This window comes from Rhynchophorus ferrugineus, unplaced genomic scaffold, assembly GCF_030347505.1.
Source record: "Rhynchophorus ferrugineus isolate W39M unplaced genomic scaffold, kcgeb_rfMv2 rfM8, whole genome shotgun sequence".
NCBI lineage: Eukaryota > Metazoa > Arthropoda > Insecta > Coleoptera > Curculionidae > Rhynchophorus > Rhynchophorus ferrugineus.
Genome location: NW_027472587.1, coordinates 6,059,135 through 6,076,780, shown reverse-complemented (window position 1 = coordinate 6,076,780; position 17,646 = coordinate 6,059,135). Strand labels below are relative to the sequence as shown.

At 31.6% G+C, this 17,646-nt stretch overlaps 1 protein-coding gene across 2 annotated transcripts in view; it reads right to left on the bottom strand.

Moving 5' to 3' along the window:
• The window catches only part of Nrx-1 (Neurexin 1), a 341,164-nt gene that overhangs the window by 144,162 nt on the left and 179,356 nt on the right, over nt 1-17,646 (bottom strand). For both annotated transcript variants that reach the window (XM_076411694.1, XM_076411693.1), the window contains 2 exons: nt 12,463-12,623; nt 9,814-9,840 (listed from right to left, as the gene is read on the bottom strand). In XM_076411694.1, coding sequence (XP_076267809.1) covers nt 9,814-9,840; nt 12,463-12,623 — 188 coding nt within the window. The remainder of the gene's footprint in view (nt 1-9,813; nt 9,841-12,462; nt 12,624-17,646) is intronic.

Genomic DNA, 17,646 nt, shown 5'->3' with positions numbered 1-17,646 from the left:
AAAGTTCGCGATGAGAAAGTGAAATATGCTAACTGTAACGGAAATCATCCAGCGAACTGCAAGGGTTGCGCAGTTCACAAGCAACTACAGCAGAAACTCTATTCTGCCTTAAGAGAAAAAAGGCATCAACAGCAATCCACACCTAATAGTCTACCCACCAGACCAAGTCAACCAGACATAACTTATGCCCAAAAGGTTGAAAATGGTTCAGCACAAAATCGAGAAACCACATCACGACCTATTGAATCTAGCAGCAACATTTCTCGATTAGCTACAAAATCGCCGTCTAAAATGCCAATGGGCTCCAACAACATGCCAGGGAACTAAATATGTTCGTAACTGAACAAAATATTAAAGTTATTATGGTTTCCGAAACACATTTTACGGACAAACATTATTTGAAAATTCCAAATATAAATTTTATCATACAAATCACCCTGATGATAAAGCACATGGAGGTACATCCATAATCATTCGAGATGATATAAAACATTTCGAAAAAGAAAAATTCCGTAAAGACTACCTGTAAGCCACCAGTATAACCATAGTGGAGTAAGTCCATGGACTATTAACAATGTCTGCTATTTATTGCCCACCCAAACATAACAACAAGGCAGAACACTTTCAAGAATTCTTCAGTACGATAGGTAATATATTTATAGCCGGAGGAGATTACAATGCAAAACATTTAATGTGGGTTCAAGAATAATAACCTTAAAAGGTAGAAAACTGCTAAAAGCAATAAAGACAGATAATCTACAACATATCTTTACTGATGAACCAACATATTGGCCTTCAGACAGAAATAAAATACCAGATACTATAAATTTCTGTATTACAAAAAATATTGATATAAAAAAGTGTCATGCAGAATCACGTTTCGACCTGTCTTCTGATCATTCACCAATAATAGTAACAATTTCTTCAAAAATTACCATCAAAGATAAACCTCCTTCTCTGTGCAATAATAGAACTAACTGGTCCTTGTTTAGAGAAAACTTAGACCGAAACATCTCTCTAAACTTACCTCTAAAAACTGAAATGGATATAGAAATACCAGCAATAAACCTTACAAAAAATATACAGGAGGCAGCATATTCCGCGACTCCTAACAGTATAACATTTGCAAGAAAAAATACACATATATCATGTACAATACAAAATAAGATAGCAGAAAAAAAATTACGACGGAATTGGCAACAGCAAAGGACTGAAGAGAATAAAATAAAATTTAATAGGACAATAAAAGAGCTGAAAGGACTAATCCAAATTGAACAAAACCAAGGCATTCAAAAATACATAGAAAACTTGACACCAACTGAGGCTACAGACTATTCGTTGTGGAAAGCAACAAAAAAGCTTGGGAGATCCCAGCAGCATAACCCACCTATTAAAATAAATGAAAATTATTGGGCTAGAAGCAATAAAGAGAAGGCCGACATTTTCTCAAAACATTTAAAAAATGTGTTTAAACCTTTCAAGTCTCAGCTATATAAAGATGAGGAAAATAAAATTACTAGCTTTCTAGATTCTCCATTTTAAATGGACTTGCCGCACGATAAATTAACGGTGAAAAAAGTTAAACAAACAATAATGAGAGATATTAATATTAAACAAGCTCCTGGTTATGACCTAATTACTGGTAACATTTTAAAAGAACTATCAGAAAAGGGTATACAACTATTAACATTTATATTTAATGCTATGCTACGAATTAATTACTCCCCTAGTATCTGGAAAGTAGCTAAAATATTAATGATTCTTAAACCAGGAAAAATACCAGAAGATGTGACCTTCTACCGACCTATAAGTTTATTACCGATAATTTCGAAAGTTTTTGAGAAATTATATATAAAGATGCTAAACTATATAATAGAAAAAAGAAAAATTATTCCAAAACATCAGTTTGGCCTTCGCAATAAGCATGGGATTATAGAGCAAGTGCATAGACTTGTAAACAAGATAAACACTGACCTAAATGACAAAAGATTTTGTTCGGCCGCTTTTCTAGACTTATATCAGGCTTTTGACAGAGTATGCTATACGGGCTTGCAGGTTAAACTAAAGAAACTTCTCCCTCATCCGGACTATCAGTTACTAAAGTCGTATCTCACTGATAGACATTTTGTTGTAAATCAAGGCGATGAATATACTGAATCAAATCCCATATATTCAGGAGTTGTGCAAGGTAGTATACTGAGTCCAGTACTGTATCTTCTGACGACGACTTCGGACGACACAGCAATCTTAGCATCCCATGAAGATCTATTCACAGCATCAACAAACCTACAAACCCATCTGGAGCAAATGCAACTGTGGTTGAAGACATGGCGCATTAAAGCCAATGAAACAAAATCCACGCATGTAACTTTTACCCTGCGTAGAAGAACATGTTCACCAGTGAATATCAATCATCATCAATTCCCCTAAGCAGAGCATGTTAAATATCTTGATATGCACTTAGATCGACGCCTAACCTGGAAGAAGCACATGCTCTCTAAACGGAAACAACTGGGACTAAAATTATATCAAATATATTGGCTCATAACGAGTGTAATTCAATGTGTTTGTGCGAAGTCCTTCGAAAGAGTGTGGGTGCATCCCAATGTACTCGCTAATCAGCTCAATATGCGACGTGATAGTGAAGTGCGCAGACTAAAACGTTTAACACAACCTGATCTGATTACTGGACGTATGTAGACTTTAGAATAACTTTTAAAATAAGACTAATTAATGAGGATAATATTTTATACAGAAGATTGCTTAATGAAGTGCTTTTCTACATGCCATGTATATATAATATAGACATAGGAAATATTTATTGCCAATAGGGCAGATTGTGGAATCACGAGGAATAATAAAAAAAATTATAAAAATTTTCACAGAAGGTTATGGTTATAAAGGTTAAACATCAAATTGGCAATGCAATATGGAGACTAGCAACAGAGGATTTCCAAGGTTCAAAATATAAATAGCAACCCTGGTGTGAGATTTTTCCTATTGGTTGATTTTAAAGTTATTATCTGTAGGAATACTTATTCAATCAAGCCGTAGCCAAATGCCTATGAAAGGTAGTAGTCCATAGAACGTTCTAAATAAAATGGTAGTGATCTCTACTATTCAGTCAAAAGTTAGAGCGGCTTGAATATGAAGATTCCAGCAAATTATTTTCATCACGTTTGCTTATTACTTCTGAAAGCACAGCGCTTCTGAAAGGGTCCATCGTAGGCTCATCAAAAATAATGAGGTTTGTAGTGATATGCACTTATAGTAACACTAAGTGACATTTTTTATTCTATAATATTAAATAAAATGGCTTTTTTGTCAATATGTGCCTGCTGAACAGAAATACTTAAACATAAAATAAACAAAGGCGGTATGATAATTTTAAACCATATTTATTTATTTATTTATATTATTAATGTTTTAAAAACAATAGTAATATATATTTACAAATAGACAATATTGTTTCGGTTAAGTGAACAGTAGCATTCTCCTCCAGCTTAAACTAGCAGTAATCTGGTAATATTTCGTCATTCCATCTTCCTTGATAACGCTCTTCTATCTGTTTTATATCCTGGTGAAATCGTTCACCTTGTTCTTCACTCCCTATTCCAAGTTTAGCGGGGGGACGGAACCAACTGGTAATGCAAGAAATGTATTTTTAAAGACATTCTGCACCCCATCGTCTTACATTTTTGTAACAAGTTGTTCACCAAAAACTCGGCATTTTTAACCCTAAAGTTGCCTAAAAATCTATGAATTACATAATTTAGAAATAATCAAGCTGCTAGCTCCTTCGCGGTACGATTTTCATCGAGTTCATTGTTTTCTATAGGTTTTCTTATTTGTCAGCCAACGAAAATACCTTCTATTAATTGAGCATCACTTAATTTAGAGAAAACAGTTTTCAAATATGAAAATCCTTAACCATTTTTATCCATGGCCTTGACAACAATTTTCATTAAACCAAGTTTTATATGTAAGTTTGGAAGAATCACATTTTTTGTGGAATAAGAGTTTCGTATTTAGCGTTTGATTTACAACAAAAAAAGGGAGTTCTTTTTGGCTAACCTTTAACTTTATAGTGGTTTTTGGTGTCTTTACTGTCCCATAAATAGAGAAAACAGCAATATTTTTTGAAACCTTCCTGTAGTTCAAGCAATATAGCAACGACTTTTAAATCACAACTAAGTTTTCAGTTTTATTCTTTGTATTTGATTAAGTCTTAAATTAGCTTCATGTTTTCATACTTTTCCTTTAAAAACGCTGAATATGAAATAGGTATGGAATGATATCGACTGCTATTGTGGAGTAATACAGTTTTCAAGGGTAAATAATATTCACACTATTACTGAACGTGACGTATCAAAGAAACATACCGTTGACAGTGATTTTAACAATACAATGGGAAAATCAATACACCTAATCATATTTATCGTAGAGAAATAGTGTCTCATAGTGTAGCAAGTCTCATTGGGAACATTCTGTTATTAAAAAATTAAATTTCGCCATGAGTTATAGGAAGTGATCGAGTATTCGAGTTGAAAAAGTCGATAAAATTCTATAAAATACTAAGGTAGACTGACATATTTCAACTTGGTAGCATCAAGCAAGCGAGTCGAGTAACTCAAGTACTTCTTAGTGTTTGGGACTTTCTCACAGTTCTTTGTCCTTTAGATTTTATACTCAAATAGACCAGTGCTTAATAGGTCAATATACCTATATAATATAATATACTCTTATGGCAGGCATTACAGATTTGTGGAATTATATAGGAAACGTTTACCTTCCAGATTTCGAGTTAGAAAGATATAGGTTAAAGCTCGCCTTTATTGCCTTCACCGTACATAGTGTAAGGCAAGTGAAGTAAAAAACAGTGATTATTTTATTGCTATATAGCGATTTAACACGTATACAACGATTCCATTTGTGAATCGTTATTGAAACGAAACGAATGAACTATTTTTGAAGCCCGAATAAGGACCTTCTCATGGCCAAACTGTTAATTCGGCTATCGATTCTGTAGCCAGCAACATAAATATTAGCTTATTAAACAGTTTTGAGATATCCACCGTACTAATGGTGAAAAGCTTGGTGGACAACAGGTTCGCGAATATCACTTGGTTCAGCTTATCCCAAGAGACAAAACGTCACATATATTAGTGATTAGTATTAGAAATTCATGTGAATAAATTTGCTTATAAAACATGAAAAAAAATTGCTATGCGATAAAAAATAGTGCGACTTTTGAAGTTAAAACGAGATGGTCTGTTTATTTTCCAAAATTTTAAATTAGCCGCCCTTGTACAAAAGTTATTTAAGCTAACATTTCTTTGAAATCGTCTAAATAGTGACTGAATTCAATTTCTAGAAACTCGGTAATCTTAATCGACTCGAAATGACGTTCTCGAAGCAATTTTACGAATTTACGAGATAGTTAAAAGTCCAATTGATCTAAAACGAGAGTAACAGTATAATTAAGATCTCTCGGCATGATCAGTTTCACATAAAAAAATTATAACAGTCCCATAGAATAATAAACACAATAATAATTGTAGAAAACTATTATTTTGACCTTGAATTTCGATTTGTTTTGGACATTGGTTCTTAACACCTCCTATTTACTAATCTAGCATACACTTTGAATGTTATCTTATAATTTATATCTAAAGAATCTAAAATCTAAACATTAAATAATGCATTGAATACTCCAACTGAACATTCTAACTTGCATTATCTTGATCTAACCTGAATTGATTTATCTTTTAATTTCGGAAATAAAAGTCATCGAATGTTGACGATTACTTGATTGTTTGGTATAGTCCGAATGTACTTTGTAGATCCATTTCGCATCTCTTGCAAAATGTTTTTTCAGAGAATTTTTATCCAAATTGAATTGAGTGTCTTTGATGTCAAACGATAAGAAATTATATACAATCGATTCAAGTGACTCAAATGTTATTTGCTGAAGATTTTTGGAAAACAAATACTTTATTTGACCGACGTGATTCTTATCTATAGATATAGATGGGCGACCTTAACGTTCATCCGCTTCCGTATTTTCTCTGCATTTTTCAAATAAGACACTCATATCAAATAATACGCGCTTTTAAAAATACTTTTTCACCAGACAAGTTTTTATCATTTCTGAACGTGTAAAGCTATCAATGGAATAAAAATTAATGCAGTGTTATTTATATTTTTTGAAGAAAAGTGATTATATCATTTTTGTTCACACTAATTTATCCATTCCATTAATTTATCCATATACATTTAATGCAGATCCATGTATTTACTCAAATCATAATGGTTTAAATTAAATTTCGGCCATAAATCTTTTAGGTCATTTATTATTTGTTGACACAAGTAATTGGGTACTATGATTTTGGATAATATCAGGGCGCTTAATAGCTCTCAGAATATAATGTACTGTTGGAAAGTAAAGGGCTAAGAGTATTTATGTAAACTAATAGTTTAAAAATAGTGTTCGGTTTCAACAAATGATAGTAGAGGTTAAATCTCACCGGACACAATAAAAGAAGAAGATGATAATATACGATATAAGGCGTGTTGCAAAATAAATCAAGACAGATTTCCAGCAGCATTCTACTATATGTAATAGCAATTTCTTTGAATATTTTCATATTTTCTGCCATCTATTTTAAAATAAATCAGTAAACTATTTTCCTCATTATAGAAATCCTTTAATTTTTTCTTCAGTATTTATATATTCCGGGCAGTTCATGTTATTTTTTTATATCAACAAAGCTTTAAATATTCACATTCTTTATCATAGCTTTAAGAGATGCTCTTTTGTTTGGTGAAAAAGTTGTTTATCTTTTGCCACTCTTTTTATTTCTGTATCCCCTTTAAGGTTTATATAAGCAATAATAGATTGTATTATAACTCATATAGTTATTCATTATGGCCTTTGGAATATATTTAGAAATATATTTATTAATACTAAATATCCGTTCATTTTCTCTCTCTCTCTCTGCTCTTGTTGCTTCGGTCATATTTGTCTGATACATTCAACCTAAAATCGCTCAGCTTTCTCCTCTCCATCCTTGCTTCTGATATTCTCCATATCTGCTTAGTGTCCTCGCTGCGTGATAAATATACCAACTGACTAAGTTGTCTTCCTTCTATGTCCTCTTCTGCTGATTCAATATATAATACTCAGTCTGCCTATCTTTGTTAATTCAAATTTATAGTGTGTTAACTTACATTACCTTCGCTTTTAATACCTATATATTTGAATACGTTTACTTGCTCTGGTTTTATATTCTTCAATTTGGATACTTATTACTTCTGGCTCTCCCGTCAGCATGACTTAAATTATGCTTTTATTGATTAATATTTTTTTAACTGTTTGTCTATCAATTGTTGTTATTGCATCATCCGCAAAATATCCTGCCGATATTTCCACTTCTTCTTATTTTTATGCTTTATACCTGTTTCATCATATTAGTCCTGTTTTGTCTATTTGATATTTGTTTATTGTTTCATCCCTTAATATTATAAACAGGATTGGGCATAAAGGATATTTAAGACAAAAGAAGATGCCTTTTCTTAGCTCTGTTTGGCTTTTGTAAGTATATAATGTTATACGCCATTGGTATTTATCCTATATATTTCTTGAATTTACTTACAGTTTCGTTTACTATAACAATTAATTTAACAAAGTAGAGCACTTTTTTCGAATATAACATACAGTATATATCTTTTTACTCTGTGAAATGCCAAGTTCAAATTAATGAATGCTACCTGTCTTTCTATTATTTGTCTTATATTGAAAGCATAGTCTAGCATACGTCCTTTAAAAATATTGACTGTTATTCTGTTAATATCTTATCTACTACTCATTTTAGAAAATTTTGTTTTATTTGTTCATATTGGCTATATCACCATGGCTGTGTACACAATAGAGTAATTTTTCTATGACTATTATCGTTGCTTTATCTACCTCATCGAGACAATATGTGGCATTTACCTACATTGAAGCTTTCGTTCTTCTGCCCAGACTCTATTCTAAATTTCCACAAATAATTCAACAGATTTTCGATTTACATTTGTTCTTGGAAACTTTTCTGTTCTTCTGAAAACTGATGAGTTTTCTTAATAAATTCTCTAATCTCTCCATTTTTATCTCCTCTCTGTTTTAATTTGCTTTTTTTGGTCGTTGTATTCTTTGGATATTGCTTTCTGCAGACAAAACAATTTTTGGAAGTATTCCTTCCATTTCTCGATTATTTTTTCATCTTCAGTTGTGTCCCATTTCCATCATCCGCAAAATATCCTGCCGATATTTCCACTTTGTTTATTTTTATGCTTTATACCTGTTTCGTCATATTAGTCCTGTTTTGTCTATTTGATATTTGTTTATTGTTTCATCCCTTAATATTATAAACAGGATTGGGCTTAAACGATATTTAAGACAAAAGAAGATGCCTTTTCTTAGCTCTGCTTGGCTTTTGTAAGTATATAATTTTATACGCCATTGGTATTTATCCTATATATTTCTTGAATTTACTTACAGTTTTTTTTACTTTAACAATTAATTTAACAAAGTAGGGCACTTTTTCCTAATATAAGATACAGTATATATCTTTTTACTCTGTGAAATGCCAAGTCCAAATTAATGAATGCTACCTATCTTTCTATTATTTGTCTTATACTGAAAGTATAGTCTGGCATACGTCCTTTCAAAATATTGACTGTGATTCTGTTAATATCTTATCTACCACTCATTTTAGAAAATTTTCTTTTATTTGTTCATATTGGCTATATCACCATGGCTGTGTACACAATAGAGTAATTTTTCTATGACTATTATCGTCGCTTTATCTACCTCATCGAGACAATATGTGGCATTTACCAACATTGAGGCTTTCGTTCTTCTTCCCAGACTCTATTCTAAATTTCCACAAATAATCCAACAGCTTTTTGATTTAAATTTGTTCTTGGAAACTTTTCTGTTGTTCTGAAAACTGAAGAGTTTTCTTAGTAAACTCTCTAATCTCTACATTTTTATCTCCTCTCTGTTTAAATTTGCTTTTTTTGGTCGTTGTATTCTTTGGATATTGCTTCCTGCAGACAGACAATTTTTGGAAGTACTCCTTCCATCTCTCGGTTATTTTTTCATCTTCATTTGTGTCCCATTTTTTCTTAAATTACATTTTTTTCCTCGGCGTGTTTTTAAAGCTTTGAAGAATAATTTCAGTTTTTCTTTACTATTTCTCTTCATCCCCTCTCCATATTTTATGCATGTTTTCCTTTTTGCCTCTTGTATCATTCCTTTAACTCTTGCTCTGACTTTTTAGTAGATTTTTTGTTTTTTTTTTACCATTTAAGTCTTCTTAATACCACAGATACATTGCACTGCATTCACTAATGAGTTCTTTAAAAAATTCCAAAATGGTTCGGATGTTTATCTTCTTTCGGCGTTGCTATATTTTCTTGTTAAATTCTGAGTTAATATTTCTAGACTATTCATCGACGATTTAGTATACCATTGGTATGTATTCGTATTGCAGTATGGAATTCTCCTATTAGAGTAACATTATACCAAAATTCTGCCGTATTTGCAAACAATGCCCTTATGAACGCATATTTTGATTCGATAATCCTTATAGCCATCATTTATTACGCTATTAAATTGATGACGCAAAATACTTTATATCTAAAGAACCATGGAACGACCGTCCTGAATCATTATTAATCATTGGTGCAGCTGCATTGTATCATAAGAAGAACCATTAGACGCTATCTAAACAACAATAACTAATATACATTGTGTTAATTACTCACCCGACAGAAGCTGGTAATCGCCGAAATCTGCAAACAAGACAATGTTTAAGTAATGAGTTGCGAACTTTAAGATTTACCACGTACAACTAATGTAAAGCTGCAGCCGAATTTTGCATAAATACATAACGTCAGGCTCTATCTTTTGTTAGAACTTATTAAACATGATTGATGCGGTTATAATGACGACATAAAACGTTATTTTTTTGATCTCGTATTGTTTTTGTGGATGTAGATAATGGAATTGGCTTTTACGGAAATAGTTTTTAAGGTCTACTAAAATATTGTTTTTTGTAATGTCTATATGGATGTCGTCCATATAATTATATATAGCTCATCCATTAGCCAAATATTAGCTCATTAATAATTAGAATTAGACAATCCGTTTATAGTAATGTTCTACTATTAAATCAGTATCGAAAACCAGCCTACGATGGTAAATGAAAGTGGTAAATAACTGCAATGGGGGATTATGTTTCCTATAGTCTATCCAAAATAACAGCGAACTCACTTTATCACGTTGTATAATGTATTGCCTATTGAAGCTTATAAATTGGTATTAATATCAGGCAATATTTTTCCTCTCAATTTTATTCCAGTTAAAAATATATACAATACTATCTGATGTGTCCGAACGTGTAACCGAATCAGCCTATAAAATTCATTTATTTGTCAAATGTCTGCAAAATTATTCAAAACATTAGTGATAAGAGGTTATTTACCGGCCGACGTTCTTTAGGTGCTTTGTTTGTTTTGATAAATTTCAAATCACCGCTAAATATTTGTGATTACTTCGATTGAAAATGTGGAACTCAATAAATAGTCAGTCAGAAAGAGATTACGTTTCTAATCAATTACTTTGAACAGAAACGAGGTACTCGAACCCCTTATTGCCAATAAAATGCTTTAGAGAGGTAAGTATCGATACCATTAAATATTAATTTGTTGAAAATTTTATTGAATGTATTTTAATTGTGTTACAGGTGCATCGAATATTTGTACTAAATAACATTTATATAACTTGGTGTTAGTTCTATTGGAGATTAACTTTATGAAATGTATAAAAAGAGTGAGTAGTTTTTTCAATATAAACATAATCTTTTATAATTATTCCAGAGCTTGGGCATGTGTAGCCCTTCGGGAGATATAATTATTACAGATATCTCACAACTAAAGAACTAGGAGGGACCATGAATTATTGTTTTGGACAATGCACCATACCATAGCACACTGATGGAAATGATACAAAGGCTGTAATTAAGGAATGACTTGCAAAACATAAATTAAGTTTTCAATATGCTATTTTAAAAGGTGAAGAATTACAGCAATATTACTTGGTAAATATAAATGAATAATAGCTTTTTATGTAATTATTTTTTTAGAAATAGTCCTGCAAAAAGATACACAGTAGATCATTTGACTGAACGGTATGGCCACAGAGTGCAAAATCTTCTACACGATCACTGCATATTCATATGATATGGTAAAGGATTACTACAATAGACATGCAGATTGAGATGTATATGTTTCTCGCATATCTTTTTCCGCAAGAACGGTTCTAATATGTGGAAAGAAGGATTATTTATGTTACAGTAATACTCATCGGTTGACTTGAAACTGACAAATAGTGGAATTGTGAACTATTGTGAGATAGAAAATTTACAGCATGGATATTAACTAGAATAGTGACTCAGAAAGTGACAGTAACTGAATGAAACGTTTTGGATGTGGGATTATGATTCAACGCCAAAAATTACAAAGACAGGGTAATGGCCGCAAAAACAACTAAAGGTGAGTATATAATTTATTCAGGATAACTGTAGAAAATAGTATTGTAGAGTGTGAAATATTTATGTATATAGATTGTTCAGAATATGCATAAGTATTTGGTTAAAATGATTGACAAGAGAATAATTACCAACAGTTTAGCAGATATGGCAAATGCATTAGGGAGAATGCAGTGACTAAATCTAATATCGTTAAGAAAAAACAGGCTCTAACAGAAGAAACTAGAGACAAATACAGTAGAATTTCATGGCGTGAAAACACAGCAATGAAGTAAGTAAAAACTACACCTAGAAATATAGATATATGTGGTTTAGAAATGAGTTAAATGTAAAAATAATAAAACAACTTTAACCAGCAAATTATTGGGTCTGCAGAATTAATTTTAATGCACCATATAGTTAGAATAAATTATATTTTATAAAAAAAATTATGTTACTGGCATTAGAATTTATTAAATTAATATTAAAATAATTAAACATTTAATAATAAGTAATTTATTAAATATAAAATAAACTAAAAATCACAGTTAAACGCGGCAACACTGCGATATTTTGACATAAATTTGGATAACATGAGTTCATTGTTTTGTTAGATAGACTATATATTCAGAAGTATGCAACGCGATCTCTGCCATGCATCTGAGATGATAGAAACTAAAGTGTATCCATTTCGTTATACAATTAATTGTTAATAATTAATATTTACTAAAGATAATGAGGAATAAGTTCGCCAGTTCAATTAGTTTGAAATAAAACATGAAATTATGAAAAACGATGACATCAATCATATTAACCAGCCAAATCATATTTCTCAACAGCAAAAATAAATTGCGCTTTGCTAACTTACTTTACATAATATACCTACCTCTTGTATACGTCGATGTACGCTCACTTTGTGCCACTGATTATCATCAAACCGCACTTTATTGGGCTTAATCTGCATCTCCTGTTTACCATTAGCTAATCCCATGGTTAGGCTGAGACATCCGTCCTTAATAGCAACATTAAGGTAATCACTGCCCTCGCCTGAAATGAAAATAAAGAACGAGCGTCAATTAAAACATTAATGCATTTAGGATTCCTGGTATTTAAAATGCTATTAGTCATTGTTATGCGCAGAAAATGACGTGCCACGAAAATATGAAGACTAGTATAACAGTCTCACAAGCTTTTTTTGAAATAATTATAGTTTTATGATTAATATTTTTTTTGTACGGATAATATAGATGGTGAATATATTTTTTTAAAATTTTTGTCAAGCTTATTATAATGCCGCACATTCACACTTTAGGGGTCTCATTATTAGCTGATGTAGACAATTTAAGGTGTGATATGAAATGGTGACTTATCTGGGCAAGTATATAGATATCTTAACCCATCATTATCGTCAATCTATACCCAGCGTTTGGAGAGAGTTTCTACTTCTCAGTCAATATATTGCTGTTGCTGCCAATTAGCAGTGAGTCTCCAATATTTCAGAAAGCTTTCCACGATCTTGGTCAAAGTCTTTTTCGGAACTGTTCGCCATGTTCTCCAACCAAGAAGTCGATTTTAAAACGTTGCGTATGCGACTGTGTACTTATTGTTGCATTTTAAACGAATGCTAACATTTCCAATACGATCTCGGATAAAAAAATGTAGAATTGATTTTGACCAAACCTTGACTGACTTTGACCTCCAGACCTCAAAAATTTCATATCTCAAGATTGACAGTTCAAAGGAGGTTGATATTTGCATTGATTTTAATATTTCCTCCCTATCACGAGCACCATCTCGGAGGTGCAAAAGCTCCTGCAACTTGGCCGATTCGGTTCATTATTTCAGTGGTAGATACAATTTTGTTTCCCAGTAATACTGTTTACAAATATAACTGCTGCTCTTGTCTCTTAACTGAATATCGTTGAGATTTACGACAACAGGCGATCCATCAGCTCACAATATTTTGATCTCTTTGTCAATAATTTTCAAGCTATATAGCTCAGCAGTGCGAACTATAACATGATAGATACTGAATTCCTCAACATCTGTATCAGTGAATACAGCGCTGTCAGCGAACATCAGATCGGTAAAGGAATGAATAGCAAATCTGAATAGCAAAATTTCACCAGTATGCAGAGTATGGAAGGGATAATTAATAATAATCTTTATGTAACATTATTATTTTAGTATAATTAATTTAAGTTGTTTCCCAAATAAATGTCTAAATTTAATTACATATTTCTGGGTAAATTTGCGCAAAGAAAAGACAAATACTTTGGTTTTATTTAATACATTGTGTTCCTCTTCTTGTCGTCTTAGTGTGTTTAAATTTCTTACTATACAAGTCATATTAGATTTATATATTATGTTGTACAGATATATCAGCAAATTTGTCTTATATAAAAAATTATGCATAATATTTTAGGGCCTTACACTATCTCCATTGATATCCGGAAAATTGATACTTTCTTCGCTGAGTTTTCTCCATATCGTTCAACGCAGTTAGGTGGCGTTATGTTTGCTCATTATGCACTATGCGGGCGAACTTTCTATCTCATATTCAAGAAAGTATATAAATGTCGGAAATTGGAGAATGCTCACGAAAACCATCTTCTGAAGAGATATATCAATTACTATGTTCATGGTTTCATTTTAGTAATTAAATACGTATTCTTTTATATTAACTCAGTCAAGAGTTTATAATTGGCTTTATTGCTACTACACTATGTTACGAGTCTAGAAAAATACATATTCTTTCCAAGTTTTCGAGAAACTATGTCGCAAATTACAGAAGAACTTCCTCTAAATGTAGAAAATAGAAATACTACAAATCAATACGAGTAAGCTCGCTTTAACAATATCTCTATGAACGAGTGTAGCAATAATATTATTTTACAAAGTTATTCCATCCTTCCCATAATCTTATCATGGACAATAAAACTTTCCCGGCTTCATAAATTAGAGATATTCTTTACGCACGATCGGATTTTCTTAAACCGTCGAGGAACAAATTGAAAAAATGTATTCCGTCTCTATCTCGAACGAAACTGAGACTTTGAGGAAAGAAATCTGTGCGAACGGTTATTTTAACACTAGGTAATATTTTTTTCTGAATGCTTTTTCTCTGAGGATAAATCGCGACAATATTTCTTTTCTCTCGACTTTGCCAGCCCCCGTTCTCGTTCCGTTTTGCTCCCATTTTAAGGAGAAGGTCCTGTTTCACACCATTTATATTTATGTAGGTAATCTGGTAAGATTTAAAAGCTCTGAGTTAATATTGGTTTGGCGAACTGGCGAAAATATAGATATGTAAATGCGGGAATAAAAGAGTGATCCCATTTTATGGTTTGACATGCTTCATTATTCAATATTATTTTCTTGAAATTAAAGGCAGTTGTTTCAGTAACTTTATAAATATTGTCGAAATATGTTTCAGCAGATGCTATTACCTTTTCGCATGATGATAATAGTTTTCTAAGTATGTAATTTTTATAATATGGGAAAACGAGTAGTCACCAAGAGCTAAAGATGGCGAGCGGTGGTTATTGCAGCTGTACCTGTTGTAATTTATTGACTTTTGCAATTTAGCCTACATTATTTTCAATATTTTTTGTAAATACTTTTCTGACGAGCATAGCTGGCATAGGATGTTTTAAGCTGACATAGGATGTTTTAATAGTACCTTTGGTTTGTTGTTATTTTAAGGCATATATTAAGGAGAATATACTGTATCACACCATTTACATTTATGTAGGTAATCAGATACATTTTAATAGTTCTGAGTTAATAATGTTTTGGTGAACTGGCGAAAATATAAAAACGTTAATGCGGGAATAAAATAATGATCCCATTTAAAAGATTGACATGCTTCATTATTCAATATTATATCTTTGAAATTAAATGTAGTTGTTTCAGTAATTTTATAAATATGGCCGAAATATGTTCCAACACATGGTATTACCTCCTCGCATGATGATAATCCTTTTTTATGACGCGGGAAAAGCCAGTATTCACCAAGAGCTAAAAATGGCGAAAGCAGTGGATATTTGAACTGTTCCTGCTCTAATTTATTGAATTTTGCAAATTAACTCTTTTCTGGAAAGCTTAGCTGGCACAAAATATTTTAATAGTACCTTTTCTTTATTGATTTATTATTATATAGGCTTTTATATTTATGTCTCTTTCTCTCTAGATGGAGATCAACTCTGATAATTAATATGGGGAAAATAGAGTTACATAAATTGCAGATTGCGTAAATTCATGAAGGTTTTATAACAATTAACAATGTATGCAAGAATAGTCTTAGGACGCCAAACTTTATGTCTTATGTCAAGCTATGAGGACTACGGAGAGAAGAATAACAAAGCTCAAAAGTAAGTGTTTGGTATCTGCAAACAAAAATGTGTAAAAATATTTTAAAAAATAAACTTTTAGTTAATATCTGTCAGCTATTAGATCATTAGATCATCTTTCTATTCTTCTAAGTGAAGACGGAATCTTTGGAGCGCTTTATTTATCATTCTTCTTTCATCAATTTATTTGTTCTTACTAAAGAATTTTTTTTCGCTTCACCTTCAAGCAAATGGAAATATGGTAATGGGTAAATGCTTTAAAATGTACAGCTTTTTAAAATGTAATTCTATAGTTCTTAAATTAAATTAGACGTAAAATTCTGTTTAAGCTCAGAACATATTTTTTCTTCCTATTTTACTAATTAGCGTTGCTTTAGTTAAAAGAGCGCCAAATGGGTCTATAAAATTCGATTTGTTTGGTTACTGGTGAACAATATTATCATATGCCTACGAAATTGCTCAAAACATTAATTTGTTGAGTAATTTGCATATATTTTAGTGTGTTTCAATATACAAATACATACTATTTTAATTAATATTACATATCAAATAAATTTTTTATTTTTTGTTGAAAGTATTGCCAAAACAAATATCATTTTCGTATTATTTCCTTTACCCTGTTATGTTACAAAAGTGATTAATTTAATAAATCGTGGTCTAATTTCGACCACAGGGCGATCACTAGAACTCTTTAATATAGCACACTATATTTTTAGTGGTTTATATCTTTAAGTTTATTTCTAAAATAATATCGTCATAAAACGAAACCTGAAAAGAAATACGTAAAAAGCATATCTTTGATCTGTCTGGGTCAGTTTAATCTCTTTTTTATCGAGCGTAGGTTTTGCATTGTAATTACGCATTAAGAACTCTATTCGAAATATAGTCCGATATACTCCTACGCAGGATCTATAGTTAACTGCAAAGTATGCTTGTAATGTTACTCGGAAAATTATGGGGTATTCAAGCAGTTTTTTTCACCACTTTTTCCTATAATACCGGAATTGTTTAGTGTTATTACTATGATTATCTCGTAACTCGAACACAAAAATAGATCTTGCGTGGGATACTTTTCATCACTAAGTATGCAAATAAAGCTTATTACTATATTCGTCCATTAAATAATGGTTTTATAGTCTATAATAAAGTAATGAATTGTCTAATTGTAATATTTTAACTTCGAATCATAGTAGTAGATTTTTTATTATATATAATTATATGGTTTTTAGCTGCAAAAATTACTTTATTTTTCAATGAAAATTATTCCATCAGCGTCCCAAAATACATACGCCATAACCTTTCCAGCCGACTGTTACGTTGTGCCACGCTTTGGAGGGCGTTCATCGTGTGCAGTCCACTTGGATGACTGTCCGTTGGACTTCGGAATGAAATGATGGAGCAATGTTTCATCCATTGTCACATATCAACGTAAAAACTCGAGTTTATTACGCTTGCTAATATTCAAACACTGCACCGAGTCATCAACTCGTCGTTGCTTTTGGTCAAAAGTGAGCTTGCGCGGCACCCACTTTGCACAGAGCTTTCTCATACCCAAATATTCGTGAATGATATGATGTACACAGTTCAGTTGATATCTTTACAGTGTCTGCTATTTCATTCAATTTCACTTAACGGTTATTCAAAATCGTTTTGTAAATTTTTTAAATGTTTTTGTCGGTAACAACCTCTTTTGCTCGTCCACTGTGTTCACCGTCTTC